General features: G+C 35.7%; 1 protein-coding gene across 6 annotated transcripts in view; it reads left to right on the top strand.

Annotated features, from left to right (window-relative positions):
• The window catches only part of EPHA7 (EPH receptor A7), a 159,866-nt gene that overhangs the window by 105,026 nt on the left and 34,369 nt on the right, over positions 1-20,471 (top strand). For all 6 annotated transcript variants that reach the window (XM_072333215.1, XM_072333214.1, XM_072333211.1 and 3 more), the window contains exons 6-8: positions 10,194-10,318; positions 15,085-15,253; positions 20,261-20,369. In XM_072333215.1, the coding sequence (XP_072189316.1) occupies positions 10,194-10,318; positions 15,085-15,253; positions 20,261-20,369 (403 nt within the window). The remainder of the gene's footprint in view (positions 1-10,193; positions 10,319-15,084; positions 15,254-20,260; positions 20,370-20,471) is intronic.

Genomic DNA, 20,471 nt, shown 5'->3' with positions numbered 1-20,471 from the left:
CATAGGCAGATGTTGAAGATGCAGCAATACAGATTTAACAAGCATGGCATGCAGGCTTTTGTCCATCATATGCATGGTAAAAATGCATAGATAATGATGGTGACTATGTGAAAAAAGAGTGTTTTGTAGCTGAGAATTTGCTCTATCCAAATGCCGCTATTTATGCTTTTCTTATCTGTTATAGTCTCCATGGAAATAAATAGGATACATCACTTTTGGAGCGACTTACATACTTAGGAATCTTTTCAGCATTAAATTTATTCCCTACAATTATGAATTTGCAGTTATGAAATGTAGGTATTGTGTCTTGCTAGCAGCTTACTGAAAAACCTTTAAGCCCATAGAGAGTTAGACTTACATTATTGTATGTAGAAACCTGGATACTACTCGATTTGCAAGAGAGTTATGTCAGAGTAGACCCTGGACTAATTACATAAAGAAGATTTAAGGATCAAGGAATGCATCTCCTTAAACTAGCAAGGAAAATATAAGAGATGAGAGTAAACTCTATATAGCACGTAAGGAAGAGAATCCATGTCATACTTAAAAGTATTTAAGTGTTAGGTGCTAAGTTTATTTTTTGTGCCAGGTAACCAATTTCTACTAAAATTGGTGACTGAATTCACCATGTAGTCAACTGAAAAAAAAAATAAAAAAAAATCATTCTTAAAATGAAGATGTCAAATTTATGGGTCTCAGTTTTAATGCAGGATCTCTGTCTGGGTCTGTCCTCTCTGTTGCTTGCTTCTCTGTCACAGGGAGCAAAGCTGTTTAGGAATTTAAGCATTTAATTTAGGAGAGCTGTAGTTCCCTAAAGGGTAGGTGCACTGAGGTGCTTAAGTTAGATTGTCTGGATCCCATCCAGAACATTTTCTGAAATAATGAGGGGAAAAAAAAAAAAAAAAAAAAAAAAAAAAAAAAAGCCCTATCTTTGTAAAATTGGTAAATAAATATCATTGTTTTCTTAAAAACAATAAAATAAAACAATTTGATATGTAACAATGATGGATTATCAGTTGTGATAATTACATTCTTAATTACTTCACCCTCAGGACCTGATTCTGATCTTGTTTTCATTGGTATGAAACAAAGATGACTTAGTTAAAACTGATGTAGCAAAAATAAAATATAATCGATGAGAGATCAGAATCGAGCCCTAAATGCTATGCAAAAAAGTAGAACTAATAAAAAAACCAGAATGGTTTTATAACTTATGCAATTGACATTTTCTTAATCTAGCTCTCCAAGAAGTTAACCTTTGGATAAAGAACTTTGGTCCCCTTTCGACCCTTATAGCATTCAGGGAAGTGAAGCCACTAGGAAGTCTGTAAAAAGATGATTATGATTCTGTAGAGCTTTTAAAACCATGTAGTGAACTCTTTCATTAAATGATTGATGTATTTCCAATTTAATATGTTTCTGCCTCTGACAAGTCTTTGTGCTGGCTTTTCTTTCCACTGAGCAGAAGCTGGAGAAGCATCGAACCATAGCATGTTCTCAAATAAGAAAAAATTCCTCTCAAATCAGTTTTTTTCTTTTTCTTTTTTTATTTTTTTTTCTTTTTTCCCCCACAAGCAGTTTGTTACAACAAAGAAAAATTTAGAGGATATTTGTGTATAAAATTTGTATATGTTATTTTTAAATTACACATCTAAGTCTGTGGATTTCTCACTGTTTAATAGAAGAATGTTAATTTATGTTGTATATTCAAATCAATTGTCTATCTTCAGTTTACAAAATGTTTTTCCCCTTTTATAATGGGTTTTTGCTCACATTTGCATGGCACTATTTTTGTACAGCTTGTGCATACTCCCCAAATGATTTCATTTGGGACCGTCAACATTGTTCCAAATGGATATTTTCTCAGTGGCTTGAATACATCTCTTTATACTTTGAGGGAAATATTAAATGTTGTATTTATCTCAGTGGCAGTTTTCCACGGTAGTCACCTCATCTCTCATCAGTGAGACTGTATCCTTGTCAAGCCCTCAGCAAGTGAGTCATGGGCTGGCTGCTCTGCCAGATCTTCCTCTCATGGACTTGAGTTTTGCTACCATTCATACTCACTAACTTAAGGCTTGTTACTTCTGCTATTTATCAGTGTAGTAGAAATTCCCATGTGAATATTTATCCATCTTCTTAAATACTAGTCATATCACTCTTCAGTGAAAAAAATACAGGCTCAAAACTTGACAAAACTGCAGAGTGTTTTTGCAAGGAATCCGACCCAAGCTGCTCTCAGAGGAATGTGCCCATCCTTAGGAGTGACTTTATAATGCATTTCATGTGAGTTTGGAGGACTGAAACACAAGTTGTACACATTTTAGGAATGTTAGTAATGCTTTTCCCCCACTGAACAATTATGTCTTTGAAAGAACCAGTTTGATCAAACCTGTGCCGTAGTGATAACTGTTGTTTTGTGTTGACACCTTTGTAGAATATTTATATGCATTGCCATTAATATTTTATCAACTATTTTTAGTTCTTGGCATGGCACTTCCCAGATTTTTGTTGGCTATGTCTGAAGCAAAATGCTTTGTTATGGGGCTGGAATTTATTCAACTGTCTCTTGGACATCTTATGCTAAATTAACATAATTGTACTCGTTTGTATGGCTCCAAAGCCATAATTCTAATCACCTCATATTGTATTTTACTGCTGCAAATACAACATTTCCTCTTGGGCAAGTGAATTGTGGCAGAGATATTAGCTATAGAGTAGCAAAAAGAATTTATTAAGGTAATTCTTTTTTTTTTTTTTTTTCATGAGCAACATCCTTGAAGCTGACATTTTTGTGACTGAATAGATGACAGCGTGAAATTCAATTACAGCAAACAGTCTCAGTCATTACACCTGTCTGCTTCTAGGGGAAAGGATTTGTAAATTGTGCTTTATCCTTCCATTCCCTAAAACTTGTGTCTGTAATTGACAGTTGCCAGCAGAGATGACTGGAGACAGAAGGAGAACATAATGTGTCTGAGTAGCCCACCAGGGAAACGAGTATCCACATCTCTGGGAGTTTTGTGATGTTTTGTTTTCCTTAATGAAGAGTAATACCTGTGTGCCAAGGATTTACTGCAAGGCTGGTGGCAGATGTTCCAGTTAAAAGAAAAACAAAACAACAACTTATGAAAGATGAATCACTAAAAAAAAAAAAAAAAAGCAAGACAAAAGAAATCTAATTAACATAGAAATATTTCTTCTGCAAAGGAAAACAAATGCTGCAAAAGAACAAAAGCCCTTCTCTGTTATTTGTAAGGCTGTTTCCTTACTCTAACACATTTGTAAGAATCAGGTTTGTGCCTGACATGTCAAAACTTATTCACAAAGCAAGAGTTGTGGATACCTTGGGAGTCGACGTTGTCACTTGTTACGCAACTCAGCATCCGTTCAGCACTGATTGATGCCCAAGTCGCCAGTTTGGGAAGAAATGGGATACAGACATGACAATAATATTTGTACCAAATGTCAAGCAAAAGTAACAGGGGAGTTCATAGAACGGGTCTAGACATAGACTCTTAGTAGAAAAAAATAACAACATGATAGACAAACTGTCAGCCCTGATCTTTCTGAACTGTTTCATCTCTTTCTTTCTGGTAAGTTCTTTTTATTGGTTTCCCTTCTCTAGATTTTGCCACAGATGACAGTATATAAAAGTGATCGAGCTGACAAATGTCAAAGTCCATGGAAGATTTACCAAAAAAATTATCTATTTTAAACAAATAAGTAAATGTATTTAGTAAGCTATCACTACATACTGGATATTTACAGTTTTCTTATATCTTTGCTAATACTGTTATTCTTTTTCCTCATTAATTTATTTGCAAAAGTATTCAGATAACTGGTGTTTCTATTGCTTTCCTGAAATCTGTAGATAATTTTGGGGTTTCTCAACTATAACAGCAATGGCCTGAAAAAAAAAAAAAAAAAAAAAAAAAAAAAGAGAGAGAGAGAAAGAAGGGTATTGGAGTAATGCAGTCAAGTATAACTTGAGTACATTGCTTGCTACCATGTACTCCTGACATCTCCAGGTGCTTTGAGAGTCAAGTGTGCCTCATGGTTTACAGAACATTGCATGCACACTGTGTTATATTTATGAGCTGGAAAGTAAAGTGTGTCAGAGAGGAAGTTAAAATGGCTTCTCTGTAGGATATTGTTAGTGTAAAATATCTGATTTATTTGGGTCTCTTTTTGAATGCTGCAGCTTATAAACACAGTGGGGAATTTCTCTGTCATTGATCCAAAGCAATGGGTACTAATGGCATAATACAGTGGTACTCAATAACCTTTTATCATGGGCTGCTTTCTCATGTTGAGATTTAACTGAGGGCAGAGAAATACACTGAAAAAATAAAGTCTTGTAAATTTCCATTTATTCATTTAATAACGTTCAGCTTAAAAACTGTCATACTATTTTCTATTTTCTGGGTTGTTATTATTATTATTATTGCATGAATTACACTACAAAATAATTTGTAGTTTTTTAAATTTAATTTTTAAAATAAAAATTATTTTACATATTACTGCAAACATGAAGATTAATTTAGGAAAATTTTCTCAAGCATTCAAAGGACCAACTATGGCTATGCATGGCCTGATTAGCACTAACATGTTGCTGTGCTTTGAGATGTATGAATATTTTTTCTTTCACACAAACCTTTTGCTGATTTCTGGGAAGCAGAACAAACACACGAGAGAGAAACCTTAAAATTTGCCCAGTACCTGCAAACCATTGTTAAGGTTCTATTTCAGATGATGTCTTTGTTGCTCCTTATAAAGGAGTGAGGGCATGTGTCCTGAGGCACAGTGCTTCAGACCAGCATGAATCTGGGTGTAATGCCCCGTGCTGGCCCCGGGCCTCTGACAGCAACTGCTGCCATTCCTCAAGGTGTATAATCTCTTTGCCTACAGATCTTACTGATCAGTTTTGGCAGTCTTGATGCCTGGATTTTCCCCCAGAGCAAACCACAGCATGGTGGAAAGCCAAGTTCATTTAACACTCCTTCTCCTGGGAGCAAATTAGTGCAGAAGGGTGCTCTTTGTTTAGCTGTCGTATGGGGATGGAAACAGAGTACAGGGAGCTTTGTATTCTCTTCCTGGACAGCCATTAGTTCTTTGCTACTATTTTCATACTACTATTTTTATATATATTAAAGGATTCATTTTGTGTTCATTGTCCATAAGAGTCCAGGTGCCAGACACAGTTAGTGCCCAGAAAGAAGACAACAACAATGCTTTAGAAAGAGGTGGTAGATTATGTTATAACTTTTGTGATGTTATATGTCTGACTTTCCATAATCTGCTTCTGTTAGAAAAGTCCCCTTCAGTCCACACACTCAAAACGCTCAATTGCTGCAGAAGGCCATTGCAGGAGACCGGTATTAATGCTTCATGGAATGTGAAGTGTATGTTGATAAAGTGTTACAGGGATAGAAATTTTGATGTCTTTGTTGCTGTGTGAAAAGTTAGTGCTTTAAAATGATTGCCACACCTCCTCCAGATCTGAAAACGGAAGAGGCCAAGAGCCAAGAGTTTTAATCCTTTGGGAGTGCTGATGCAAGTGTCCTGTGCTATGAGAGTGTGTGAGTGCTACTGTTGATTTCAGCAAGTACCAGATGAAGATTAGGTTGTTGTAAGTACATGACTGCTCTTACAAAGTAAAGAAAGATAAAAGGATAGCTCATTCACTCTTTCTGTAGTAAATCGGGAAACTGGAGATGCAAATTCAGGTTTGTTTGCATTTATTAACCTGTGCTCTTACACTGCACTGGGGTCATTTCCCCGCCTTCATTTGGGAAACTCTCTGCATAACATGAGACTGCAGAATCCCCTTTATTCCCGGGGAGTTGTAAATAGTTTGTTGTATAGACATGAGCTACTAACCATTCGGAAATGCTGTTTCTGGAGAGAGCTTAAAAAAGGTAGGAGATGCAAAGTTTCCATGACTGATGCTGCCAGATGAAACTGAGACACATTCATGATGCAGAACTGCAGAGATCTCAGAGAAACAGCTGAGTAGGTTTCTTTTGCTGACTACTCTTTTTTCTTGAAAACAGTGCTAGGGCTGATTTTGTGCTAGCAATTGGCACATAATACCTAACTTTGCTTATGTGTGAAAGTCCAGCTTCATGTATTTTCATTTTTCAGTTTATAATGTTTTGTTTTAGCATTTTATGCTTTTTATATAAATTTCTTGGATCCAAAGTGCAAAAGACTTAATTTTCTATCTGCCTGTGTATTTTGGAAAGTATACTGCAGATAAAGGGAAACATCAAGCGTGAGAAGCAAAGAATTGCTAAGAATAGAGCTCAAGCATGAGCAGTATTATGATTTAATATTTTTGCAGAACTCTGCACTAAAACCACAGTCTTCCAAAACAATCACTGCAGTTTTCTACACATGAATATTTACAGATATTAATAATATACCATATGCTTGGCTTAGCAATGTGAATATAACACATCAGTCTACCAGATGCAAAATTCTCTCTGGAACGTAATATTTTCTTGGAATATCCTGCTCTCTTTGACACCTCCGTTTTAACTTTTTCAATAACTTGATCTGGAAATGATGATGAGCTTGAAATCTATATAACTTGAAGGCTTTATCAGTAAAGCCCAGCAGAGTTATATTTCTCTGTGGCTGTGATGTTGAAACCTGGTGAAAAATCAATTTTTCCTTTTGCTGAATGGTATATTTGAAGCATTTAGAAAAGGTGAATGAGTGTGCTGAGGGCCTGTCATTCACAGAGTACTTCCTTATGCAGCATGTGTAGGTACATCTCTTATTAGCCCTGAGAGGCTGTGTGTGTTTGATGCATTGGATGTTGTATCAGCAGGAAGGAGAAAAAGAGGAGATGAGGTATATAAGAAAGAAAGTTGATAGCCGATGATGTTTTGAACAGCCTGTATCCCCAGGTGTAATACATTATGGAAATAATGATCGAGACAAGTGATGTTTCTTTGTAACCTGAAAAGGTACATTAGGGATTATGCATACTCAAGTTACTCTGGACTTGTGTCTTCAAGTTGTGCCTTCATCGTGAACAACTGTTAGAGATGCAGTAGAAATGATTATATTAGAATAAAGAGCAAAATGCTTCTGACTTATACACTCTCAATAAGCACTCATTAAGAAATGTAATAAAAAAGGCAGGATAAAGACAGCATCTATGTCTAACCTGTACCATTGATTAATTGGCACATGTGATTGCTCCGGTTCACTAAGGTTTCTTTCCACTAGCAATAGGCTGGTCACCCTTGCCTTCTCCGGGTAACTGTCAAGGCTCAAAGTAGGACACAAAATAAGTTCAGATAACATATTACATTTTAGGAATATCTTACAATATAGGTCTTATATACAACATTATTATTTTCAGAGCCTCAAAAAAAAATATAGACTCAAGGTCAGAATTGACAGCATATTCAGCCTGCAGGGCTGGGCTCTGTCTTCTGCTTTATTATAGATTCTTCTACTGCTGAAATATAGCAGAATATTTTTGGCAAGGGAAAAGAAACAAACAAAAAACTTTTAATCTGATCATGCTTGAATGAAAAGAATATTAATAATCAGGAAATACAGCTCGTTTTTTTAAGACTTTGCATGCTGTCTTGCATGGCTAATAATTCACTGAGGTTTTCTTTTGCATGTAAATCCCTTAAGAATGGAATATGACTGCAGTATGCTTTGTTTAGATGTTAAGTGGGAATCTTGTACAATATATTTCCTTTCCCCTATCAACATCTTCCCTCTTCTCTGTTCCTCCTTTCTCACATTGTTGTTTCCTCCCCACATCTCCAAAATTAACTAATGCTAGAGGAAGTGAGTTCATTTTACTTGAATGCTTTGAAAAAAACAATGCTCTGACCAGCAGAATGAAAAAATTGGATAAGCTGAAAGAAAAAGCAATGAATGTTGAGAACAGTTTCCAGTGACGTAGGTAATAAAATATAGTTTCATTAGAAGCATGAACATTAACAATTTCAGACATCTAAAAATGTAAAATTAACAGTCTGAAAACATTTATCTGTATGAGTTACAATATTATACATGAATCATAATGATCTCTCTTGAAATTTGGCTAAGCTGTTGCGCTACTCACTGAGAAAAAGAAGACAGCTAGTTAAATACTGTACTGAAAATTAGATAAGAGTAAATAAGTTTTCTGCATCCCACATTACACTCTCTTAGCTACAAAAAATATATATATACTCTAATTAGAGGGTGAAAATACTCCAGGCTTTTAGAAAGAGTATGCAAAGAGTGATAGATCCTAACTCTGGAAAACTTTATCAGCCCATGGTGTTTGCATGACACAATTTTATGATTTGATTAGTTTGGCAGCCTACGTTAAGAGGTCTTCAACTTTGATTATATTGAATACATAACTTAATAGTTTATAATGAAAATTATCATGCATGGCTTCTATTCTTAATTTTCATGGACTCATGGAACCTCTAGTGAAATGTAAATACATTTAATTTTAAAACCTCTGTGACTATGCTTGTTATAATAAAAAGGTCTAGAAACAGAATTAAAATATGAAACTAGAAATCAAATTTTAAGTTTCCTAGAGATGATCATATTAGTTGTGCTGTAGAGATTCTTACTTTAAGTTTTTGTCCTTAATGGTAGAGGAATGTGCATTCTTGATATTTTCTTCCTTTCTTTAAATTAAACAAGATGCGGATACTAAAGAATAGTAAAATGGGAATTGTTGGAATTAGATTTTGAGATAAATAGTACAAGAAAAGATGTAGCTTGCCTCCTTGTTACTGCACAGTATCTTTGTTCTATAACAGAATTTCTATCTGTATGAAATCAATGGTAATAATTTTACCTAGTGAAAGCATTGCATACAGTTCTGAAATCAAGTTGTTCCTGTTTTATCCCCTAGGAAAAAGAAAAGATTTAAAATTTTCATTGAGTTTGTTAAAAATTGTAGATTCTATACTTGAAGTATATATAAATAAATGCATCTCTTATTTTTGCTCACTTTCCTGTCTTCTGAATCTACCCTCCAAATATGATAACTTTCCTATAAACATAATTGTCACTTTGTTTTTAAATAGAGGAGAGGAGGATCAACTTCTCTCTTTGTCTCTCTTTTATGTGAGCAATGCTACACCCTTTAAATTGATTTAATTATTTCCAATAAATTGAACAGGAACAAGGCCAAGTTCTGCATAGGTCTAGTGCTGTAGCTGTTTTTTAAAGAGCTATGATTCACAGGATTTCTGTATGCGTCATGTATATTTGTGGAAAGGTATGATGTTAGGTTTTCTTTGGAAGTACCAATGAGCAGTAACTCCACAACCTTTCTTTTTTATTAAGCAGGAGATAAGCTGGTCAGGAAAGTTACTTTTTCAGTCACTCGTATTATACTGGTTAATAACTGTCATTAAATGAAATTCAATATCCATATAACGGTTGTAGATTGCTTTTCAGAAACTTCAAGCAACACCTGATTGCAAGTGTTGTTCCTTAGGAAACTGTGTATGTTTGTATGTGTGACTGTGTGCAGTGAGAAGGGGAATACAGTGACCCTTTATTTCATAAGATATGCTTCTTAAATTACCTCAGACTTTCATTAGATACCAGAATCAAGGATGGAAACTTCAGCTCCAAAGAGAGAATGTTCTGGGAAGGTTTGAACAAATGCAAAAGAAGGGCTTTAGTCTCTTAACAAAGTTTGTTTTCACCACTAGATCATGCTGTAATCAGATAGTTTGGCAGGCTATTTGTTAAGCAGCATTGGTATCAACTACATGAAGTCAGCCTAAAATATCTAGTTTTGTTTCTAACAGATTATTTTTCTTTTTATAAGTACTGTTGAAACAAGTGCAGTAAATATTTAGATTCTTATCACAAATCAATATAAAAGTCTTTCTCGTTATCTTAATCAGAATTTGCTTACCTAATTATTATTCCTATCTCATCAATTTCAGTTTTCCACTAACTTCAACAATGACACTTTTTCGCTGTTTGCACTTTAATTTGATTTCCATTCTAAGTTTATGAACAGTAATAGGATACTGCTTGAATATTCATTAGCTTTGAATTGTGATCCATGAAAAGGTGCTTTCTTTTACCTTAATAAAAGTGGCTCAGCATGGGGTGGGTCAGTAATGACATGTGATTTTAGGCATCCAACAAATTTCCTTATTATTTATTGACGCATCTCATCCAAACAGCTCCCTCACAAGTTAGTGGAGTAATGAAAGAGAGAGTGCTGCAAAGGAGCGTGGAGCTTTCCTGGCAGGAACCAGAACATCCCAATGGAGTCATTACTGAATATGAAATCAAGTATTATGAGAAAGTAAGTGCATAGATTATCTGTAATGTACAGCAGTGTACTGTTTGCAGCATGTTGGCTCACTAAATTGTGGAACAATGTAAAGCCATAACCATGTTATCAACTACCCTGTCTCTTCAAAGTCATGGTGGTTCTGCTCACTTTTAATGACTAGTGCTTCACTGCAATTATTATTGCTAGTTTGTGTCACATTTATTATATTTTGGTACAATAAAAGTAAACTATCTGCTCAAAATCAGCCTTTTTTTTTTTTTTTTTTTTTTTTTTTTTTTTTTTTTTTTTTTTTTACCACAAGATTTGTCCTTTCCCAGTCTTCTTTACATTCTCTTTAAAGCTTTTTTTTTATTATTTTTTTCTGTGTCAGTATGATTTCAGTCTTGAGATGAGAAATCAAATAAAATCCCTGAGTGCATTTGCTATTACATTTTAAGTTGAACAGCGTAGACTTAGTGCCTGAAAACTTCCATTCTTCCTACAGTTTCAGCTGATAAATATTCCTTATTTGTCCTTTTGAAAAGACCCATGAACAAGAGATTTGTTTTTCACTCCTTCTCTTGTTGCAGAGGGCTGCTTCTCAGTAGTAGATGAAGTGATATCTGTTTCTGTTGGACTGAAATTGCAATCTTATTGATGTCAATCAGAGTTTTGCCGTTCATTTCAGCACATCTAGGCCTTCATTCTTGATGATGTACTTCAGAATAAAAAAAAAAATCTGACAAGCATGTAAGCAGGGTCACATGCAACTATAAGCTAGATGAAAATGGTGTAAAGGCAGGTTGTGCAGCCAGATGCTTGTCATAGGATGTGAAATAAGTATGGCTCATCCAGATTCCCTAGGAAATTTACTGTAACAAATAGCATAATCCTAGTTTTTACATAGCATTCATTGAAGGGGGAAAAAAAAAAAAAAAAAGATTTATTTTTTTTTTTTAAATTCAAGGAAAACAAGAAAGGAGCTCCTTTGTAATCATTTGTGAAGATATTTCATCTCTGAAAACAAGGTAGTAGTGTCTCTGTATCAACAAAAGTATGTCAGCTTGCTAGCTAGAAATCAGATGAGTTCAGACCAGAAAGGATATAAAATCAAGTGTCACATCTAATTTTCAGAGCTTAATTACATAAATATTCTTAACAGTAGATATTTATATGAACTGAGAATGGAATAAATTGTTTATTTGTTGGTGTTAACTTCCTCTTTTAGTTGTTCACTTTGATGGCTTTTGTAATGTAACTTACCAGAAATTTAAAGTCAACTAAACATTTCTGTGAAAGGAATTCTATTCCCCTCACACATTCACGCAAAAAAAAAAAAAAAAAAAAAAAAAAAAAAAAAAAGTCTATACATTAAAAAATAGAATGAAAAAAGACTCATCTTTGCCAAAAGCAAAACTATTCTTTGCACAAACACAGGAAGAAAAAAAACAAAACAAAACAAAAACAAAACAAACAAACAAACAAACAAAAAAAAAAAACAACATAATTTTGCTTGGTTTTGTATCCACAATAGCTTGTGATCTGTTAAAATAAATTGAACAGAAAATTGCCCAAGATACTATATTTTTCTCATGTGATAACTGATAGAATGAACTGTTCATTATTTTCCCTACATACTAATTCTCCTTTAAACAAGCAGAAGAAATTCATTGCCAAATTCCTGTGTTTGCCAAGACAAGAATTGCTGTTATTATTTTTCTTGAAAGTGAAGGAAACCTGCCAGTATTCTATTTATTGCAGTGAAATTAAGAAAAGAGAGTAAGAACCTGATCCTTCAGCTAGTCACAGATATACTGAATTTAAACCATTAATTCAGTGAGTCTATTACAAAGAATGCTTAATGACTTGCTTTCATTTTAAAGCAGTGCAGATAAGTTTGAATCGTAAGCTTCTTCCTCAGAATTAGAAAGTCAGGTTTTTTTTGTTCCATCATTGTGTTAGGCCAGTCACCACCACCCCCCCCCCCCCCCCCCCCCCCCCCCCCCCCAAATAAATAAATAAATAAATAATCAAGATCTGGAGATTTTCTCCCTTTAGGGCCAAATTAAATCAAACATTTTTTGTGGTTCTGAAATTTTCTGATTATTGTTTTGTTTACCTCTCGTCCTTCTGGCTACAGCTGGAATGGAAAATGCCTGAAATCTCCCAAGTAAGCCTGTCCTGTGATGTTTCTAGCTCAGGTTATTTTTACTTCTTTGTTGTTGGTTTATTTATTTATTTTTGTAATTCAAGAACTGCGAATAAGGCTCATTTATGGTTCAAACCCAAAACTCTGGAATTCCATTGTGGTTCACGCTGTGAACCTGTATGAGTATTTACAGTCTTATTATGCTTGATTCTCCTCTCTCAAGCACTGATGTTCTTCCTCACATATAATGTATGTTGATACATTCCACCATGGTCCTCACTTACAGATGATTTAAATTTTCTTGGAGAAGATATGAAAAATTGTTGCTAGCTGATTTGATGGGCTTGGGCAAATGACTGAGAGAGCGAGGCCCAGGAGAAGCCATTAGTGAATTTCTGAAAAGAAATCACATATGTTGTGTTGAACCAAATATTTCAGCAGAAGCTGCTTTGTTGACTGTAAAGGGGAAGGTTCTCCATCATGTTTTAGCTGACAAATTGAAATGAGTTACAGATTTATTTCTTCCCTCTGTATCTGTCTCATTAGCACTGCCTTATACAGCTCATGCTTTTCTGGTCATGTGGTACATTGAGATGGTGGGTTAACTCATCTCTTCTGTCCTTCAAGTCAGGGTTGCGTTTGCCACTGAAAATCAACAGAGCTGCACATATCAGTTCTTAAAGATAATCTTGATCATTAAATGTGATGAATCCCATGAATGTGATGAAGACTCTACAAAAAGGGTCATAAGGAGGATCTAAAGAACTACAGGCTGGTCAGCCTGACCTCTGTGCCAGGGAAGGTTATGGAATAGATCACCTTGAGTGAGATCACAGGGCATATGCAGGACAACCACAGGATCAGACCCAACCAGCACAGGTTCATGAAAGACAGGTTCTGCTTGACCAACCTCATCTTTTTCTACGATCAAGTGACTGACCTGGTAGATAAGGGAAAAGCTATTGATGTAGTCTACTTAGACTTCAGCAAATCTTGTGACACACACTCTCTCTCAGTATTCTCCTAGAGAAATTGACAGCCCTTGCCTAGACAGGTATGCAGGTACAGGCCTTTGCTGCTTAAAGAACTGTCTGGATGGCTGGGACCGGTGAGTGATGATGAATGGAGTTAAATCCAGCTGGTGACAAATGGTGTTCCCCAGGGGTCAGTATTGGGGTTCACCCTGTTTAATATCCTTATTGATGATCTGGATGAGGGGATTGAATTCATCTGCAGTTAGATTTCAGATGACACCAAGTTGGGAGGAAGCACGGGTCTGCCTGAGGGTAGGGAGGCCCTACAGAGGGATCTGGAGAGGCATGATTGCTGGGCTGAGGCCAGTGGGATGAAGTTCAGTAAGACCAAGCACTGGATTCTGCACTTCAGCCAAAACAGCCTCAGGCAGCACTACCTCTGTAGAGGAAGAGGACCTGCAGGTGTTGGTTGATGATCAGCTGAACATGATGCAGCAGTGTGCCCAGGTGGATGAGAAAGCCAATGGCATCCTGTATCAGAAATAGTGGCTAGGAGGAGCAGGGATGTGATAAATCCCCTGTACTCAATTCTTGTGAGCCTGTGTCTTGAGTAATGTGTTCAGTTTTGGGCCCCTTACTACAAGAAAGACATCAAGGCCCTGGTGTGTTCAGAGTAGAGCAATGAAGTTGGTGAGGGATCGTGGAGTACAGGTCTTATGAGGAACAGCCAAGGGAACTGAGTCTGTTCCCAGAAAAGAGGAAGCACAGGGAAGACTTTGTTGCTCTCTCTAGCTGCCTGAAGGGAGGCTGTAGTGAGCTAGGGGTTGGCCTCCTCTTGAATATCTAGTGATAGGATTAGAGGGAATGGCCTCAAGTTGTGCCATGAGATGTTCAGGCTGGATATGAGGAAAAACTTCCCTTTAAGGGTGGTCAGACACTGAGGTATGCTGCCCAGAGCAGTGTTTGAGTCACTGTCCTTAGAAGTCTTCAAGAAACATGTAGATGTGGTACAAAGGAATATAGTTTAGTGGGCAACATTGGTGGTAGGTGAACGGTTGGACTAGATGATCTTAGAAGTCTTTTCCAACGTTAATGATTCTATGATTCTGTAACTTTTAAAATATAGTAAATATATTTGATGCAGCTTTTATAGCATTTGAAAGTGAGCAACTACACATAGAACTTATAATGTTACAGTTTTGTATTTTGAGAGTGTCATAATGAACTTCTCTCCTTGGATTCTTCTATTATAGTTTTTTAGAAGTGTTGGAAATTATGAACAAAATGTGTTCTGACCATACAGTAACGGATTTCCCTGTTCTTGAGCTGTTTAAACTCTGCAGATCCCTCTAGAAAGCTGCATTCTAGCTATTTTTCCATCATAATTTCACAAAATGTAATCCAAGCCAAAGAAGCAATTGTTTTATGTCTGGATTTTTATGAGTAACAACATGAGCATCCCATTTGAATTTTATGTTGCACTTAGACCTCCTCATTGCAATGGCAGTATTTTGTAATACTCCACAGAGTATGCTTTATTTTTTATGATGGGGAAAAAAAGCATTCAACAAATTGAAATAAACTACTCAGGCCGGCTGTCAGTTGCTGATGTGCAACCATGATAAAATCTGACCTGTAAATGTCATTTAAATGTTTTGTCTGATTATTTCCAGGATCAAAGGGAGAGAACCTATTCAACAGTAAAAACCAAGTCCACTTCAGCTTCTATTAATAACCTAAAGCCAGGAACAGTATATGTTTTCCAGATTCGTGCTTTTACTGCTGCTGGTTATGGAAATTATAGCCCCAGACTGGATGTTGCCACACTAGAAGAAGCCACAGGTAAACATTTCTATGATACCACAGGTAAACATGTCATCTATGGAAAATTTGTATTTTCATTAAGTAACAAGTGAAGCATTTCAGAAATAAAAAGTAGAACAAAAAATTAAAGAGTCATAGGCAATGTTATTAAAATCAGAAGAAAAAAAAAATATCTATGTGAGTGGATTTTGTCACTGTATTTTGAAGGATGAACTTCAATTAGTCATTTTACCATAGAACTACAAATTTCACTCTTATAAATAGCCATTAAATTTGTAACATTGGTTTCTTCTTCCCTGATGTCTTTCTAATGCAGAAAAATTATTATTATTATTATTATTATTATTATTATTATTATTTAATTTGAACACACATCTGTTCCCTTCTCACAAGAGGTTTTATGTGCTGAGCAACCCTGCTAGATTCTTCAGTAACTGAGGAGAGAAAGGAAGAGCAGATTCAACCCATGGAGGCTTCTCCAGGACATCTTTTTCTGTGTAATTTCCTGGGAAAACAAAACATAAAAACAAACAAACAAACAAACCTTTATACAGTTTTGTTTACATGTGTGTTTGTCTTGTTTCAGATATATGTCTGTTCTTACTATCTTCTGAGCTCAGTTTCACTCATATTTAGTAAAGAAATAGAGGTCTCAAAGACATTAGATTTCTCTAAGGCTACTGTAATAAGCAGTAAGCTGTGTAAAGAAAAAAAGCAGTCTCCTTAAACCCTCACAAAGGAAAGTATGAAGCTGGAGCATAAACTTGCTCATACAGTACACCAGAGATTCTGTCTGTGACAACTTACCCCTTTCTTGATGCTGAAACCAACCATGTATCCTTGTTTGTCTAGAAATTTCATTGACACATTTTCCACATCTCATCATGTTGTTATGTGCGTGCATACTTACACATTTTGAGTCTTCAGATGGAAACTTTTGCACCACTGGGAGCTGGTAGCCTTGAGCCAGCTGATAGGAACTGCCCATGTCCCTGGCAGAAAAAATTGGTCATTTGAGTTTGAGTCATTTGCTTCAGGTCGACCTGCCTAGCAGCTCAGCCAGGTTTGGAGCTGAAAATCCATAGCCTGCAGGTTCAAAAGCTACAGATACCAGCTCTGCTCTGTGCTTTATGCAGATATGCACAATTGCATCTTATTTAACTGCAGCCTGGTGTCGCCTGAAGAATTTGTGGGTATATTGAAAAAACAGTAGTTAGGTCTTAATCTTGCTTCCACACAGGATATGAAAATTATTAATAAGAAGAGATAGTACACACCTGATAGATTTAATTGAAATAGTAATTGTCATAATACTAGCAATAAAATATTACGAACGATGTTATTAGCTCTGTGTCTGGTAGTATGGTTTTCATTTGTAGAGTTCTGCTTTACATAGGCAGTCAGATTCAGTGGAATCTCCGAGGTACAAGCAACAGTATCCTGAGTTACAAACAGAAGTAATTTCAGATCTGAGTAAACATCTGGAAAAAAAATATATTTGAAAGCTTTCACAATCTGTCACAGATTTCTACTAATTAACCACAGTGGCTTTAAATAATTAGACCAAAATATTTCCCCAAAATTTCCTTAATGACATGAGTATTTTTGTACTGCATGTAAACGTACACGTAGCCGCTAAGGTGAGCAAAGATCATTTCTGAGGTAAGCCTTGAAGAAATCCATTGTCTTGACTGGAGTTTGATTAACTTATGGAAGATTAGAAAATCCTAGAATAAATACTTTACTGACCCTTTTGCATCATGTACACCTTTTCTCAGTCTAGGTGATGAATGAATACATATAAATTAGTGACATATTTGGCTAATATGCACACCAGATTTTTTCTCTTGTCAGAGGCTAGCTTTGGTTTTTGACATTCCATGTCATGTGATTTCACAAAAGAAAATTTCAAAAGTGGAGTATTTTCAATATTCTTGAGAGGAGACTAAAGGATGCAGTGTTCTGTGTATAATTTTCAGAAATAATTAAAGCATTGGTAAAAAGATAACAAACGTAATCAATTATTTTAGAATTCCCATGCAAATAAGAATCTTTGTTTCTCATATTTTATTTGTAGTTTTATCAGATCTGGCAGGTTAATGAAATTAGGCATGTATTAGCATTTCCTAAGAAGAACTTCAGTGGATCATTTTTATGAAATATACTGCAGTGTACAAGTGAGCAGTAAACCCATGTTACACTACAGTTAAGAGGCACAGTTTTCTCCTTATTCCAGTGACTTTCTGAACATGGCTTTTAAACTGAATATTTCAATAATATATGTAGTGATTTATAGTGCTCAACCATCATAGTTAGCTAGCCCTACTGCATACCCAATTTCACCTGATATTTTTTCTGTTTAGCACCTCTTGGTTGGTGCTGTCGATTTAACCGATTTTTGTATTGTGATTAAAACTGCATAGCCACTTCTCAGTATTTGAGAAACTATGTATGTCATATAATCTTATATGTAAAATATACATATTTGATACCTGTATTCATACATATTGTATACATTAGAAAACATATGCATACTTATCTTAAAAAAAAAAAAAAAAAAAAAAAAAAAAAAGAAGCAAAAATGCTTTATGAAGGCAGGGTATTTATTTTCTGTACTATATTTGTATCGAAACAAAATACCTGAATCACTGTATTTTGTTCTTGTGTTGATTATTAGAGAAAAGTACCCAAGGAAGAAAATACAGATCCAAAGAATGTCACTTAAGTGGTAATTTTACCTTTTGATCCACTGAGTTACTTGCAAGATACCTTAAATCACTTTATTGTTGAAGTTTTCCTGTTCACTTCATCAAGAATTTTCTGCAGATCATACATTTCAGGTTGCCTGCATGAAAAAATGTCGCTGGAGGTGCAGTACAGCTTTTACAACTAATCTCCTCTTTTAAATCCTCCAGGATATTTGGGTATACATTCCCCATCCCTTCAACCATATACTTAGAATTTAGCCTTAACTCCTTTAAAGTAAGCACTGCCTCATTCCTTTAGATAAGCAGATATCGCAGTGTCAGATTAGATGTCACCTGTAGTTGCTCCCTCTCTTGTCTTCTGAGTCTGAGCACAGCTTAACTGGAGGCAAGGACAGACTCCTCTGTCTGGCTGATGTTTCCCTGCCACTGCCACTGTGGCAACACCAATGGATGGCACCCATGCCATCTGCCCTCCAGAATCTTTTCTCTCACAGCACTCTTATGTCTTTATTTCTGCCAGACCACATTCCAGAAGTTGGAATCTGAATTGCATGTAAGCCAAGTAACAGCATGAGTTCATAACACAAATTGGAGAAGCACAGAGACAGTACATGAATAGAGGCAGATGTCTCAGACTGCTGTCACCAGATTCTTACCAGACCATGCCCACAACAAGACCTTTTTTTTTTTCCAAATATGTAAAAGTACATCATGAACTACATCCCACCTATCTTACCAGTTGGACAGTTTACTCTGCCCCCAACATTTTGTAGAGCCCAAATAATATCCTCGGCTTGCCTCCAGAATGTGCTGGTATTCGACATCTTGAGGCAGTTATGCAGAGCAACCCACTCACATATGTCAATCTCTGTGCGCTCAACTTGGCTGCTAGATTAGGTGACAAGTTCTAGTGGGTGTTATTCCAAACTGTTAGATGGATACAACTTTGCATACTAGCCATTGGGACAGTGTGCTACTTTTTTACTTCCAAGTAAGTTTTCCATAGGAATTCTAAGAAGGAATGATAAAGTTTTAGGAAATTTTACATAAACTCAACATACCCGTGTTTGAGGCTGTATTGTTTGATGGGAAGTCAGTGTTACACAGAACTGAACTGTATTACTTGTACTTATACACTCCTGTACAAGAGTACACTGATTTCCTAATTGTTGCACAGATGGGACACATACAAGCCTTTGGTAGCACCTTGCTGACCTGAGTATCTCATGAGGTTATACTTAACTCAGAAATAAACATTTGTTCTTTTGAGTTAAGGCCCAATATGAATAATGAGATATTCTTCACCTTCATCATATAGCACAAAGAGAAATTATAAAGTTTCTTTAGGAAATAAAACTAGGGAAGAAGGGAGTTTCATCTCAACACAGAGGTGCTGTTTTATAGTGCTTAACAGAACAAGAGGATTGTTATTTTAGGGGGAAGCAATTAGTACAGATCAGTGACAAAAGAAATCATGTTGATTGGTTTACTTCTCCTAAGACAGAGTAAGTAAAGGACGAGTGTATTTGTTTTTATGGGAACCTACGAAAACTGCAAGAGGAAGATTCAGTGGAATTCATAAAAAAATCTTTAGATAGTACTACCATGACTTAATCAATTAACTGTATTAAATTACCATATACAGTTTAGTTAATCAGCTGAGAGTTTTTTGTTTTGTTTTGTTTTTTTCAGACCTCTCTGCTGCCTCCAAATGACTCACAGTTCCACAGTCCCTACCTCATTATCACTGCCTGATGCCTCCTCTTTTATTCTCAGCCTCCTGGGCCAGGCCAGATCCTCGCTGTTATAAATCAGCATAGCTCTATAATGTTCAGTAGAGCTGTGCTCATTTAATGCAGCTGAGTATAGGTCCACCCTCATTAGATGAGTGGCAAGTACAGTATTTAACAAACTTTGAGGTTTCTCAGGCTATGTATTTATACTCTCAGTTTAAATTAATGTGACATGCATACATTTGCATTTATTAATAACACTGAATAGAAAGAGCAATAGTGTGTGGATATTTTAGCATGTAAAATCTCTGAAGCATGGAGCATTCCATTTTGTATTTGTGGAAACACGTTTTCATCACTAATAGAAACAAATTTTAAGTGATAATAACAATTTGCAATGATTAATAGCAATAAGAAAAAATGTACTAAGAAGTCTGTGTTGATAGATAATGTTTCATCTTAAAAATTCTTATTATACACTTATGATACCATTTCTTAGGATTCATTAAGGTCGATTTAATTTTTTGCAGCTCTTTTGCAGGGAGCAATTTTAACCTAATCTCTGTTTTTTGTCCTGTTTGCAGCCACCGCTGTTTCCAGTGAACAGAATCCTGTTATTATCATAGCTGTAGTTGCTGTAGCAGGAACCATCATTCTGGTCTTCATGGTGTTTGGATTCATCATTGGGCGAAGGTATTGCACCTTACATAGGCATAAGAACATGTAAGATGGTAATGTGCAAATCTGAAATGGAACACATGGTTAGTAAGAACATTTTTTGCTTAAATCTCATTA

Source organism: Excalfactoria chinensis, chromosome 3 (genome assembly GCF_039878825.1).
Source record: "Excalfactoria chinensis isolate bCotChi1 chromosome 3, bCotChi1.hap2, whole genome shotgun sequence".
In the NCBI taxonomy this organism is placed as follows: Eukaryota; Metazoa; Chordata; class Aves; order Galliformes; family Phasianidae; genus Excalfactoria; species Excalfactoria chinensis.
Note: the sequence above shows the minus strand (reverse complement) of the source record. Positions and strands in the feature narration are given on the sequence as shown.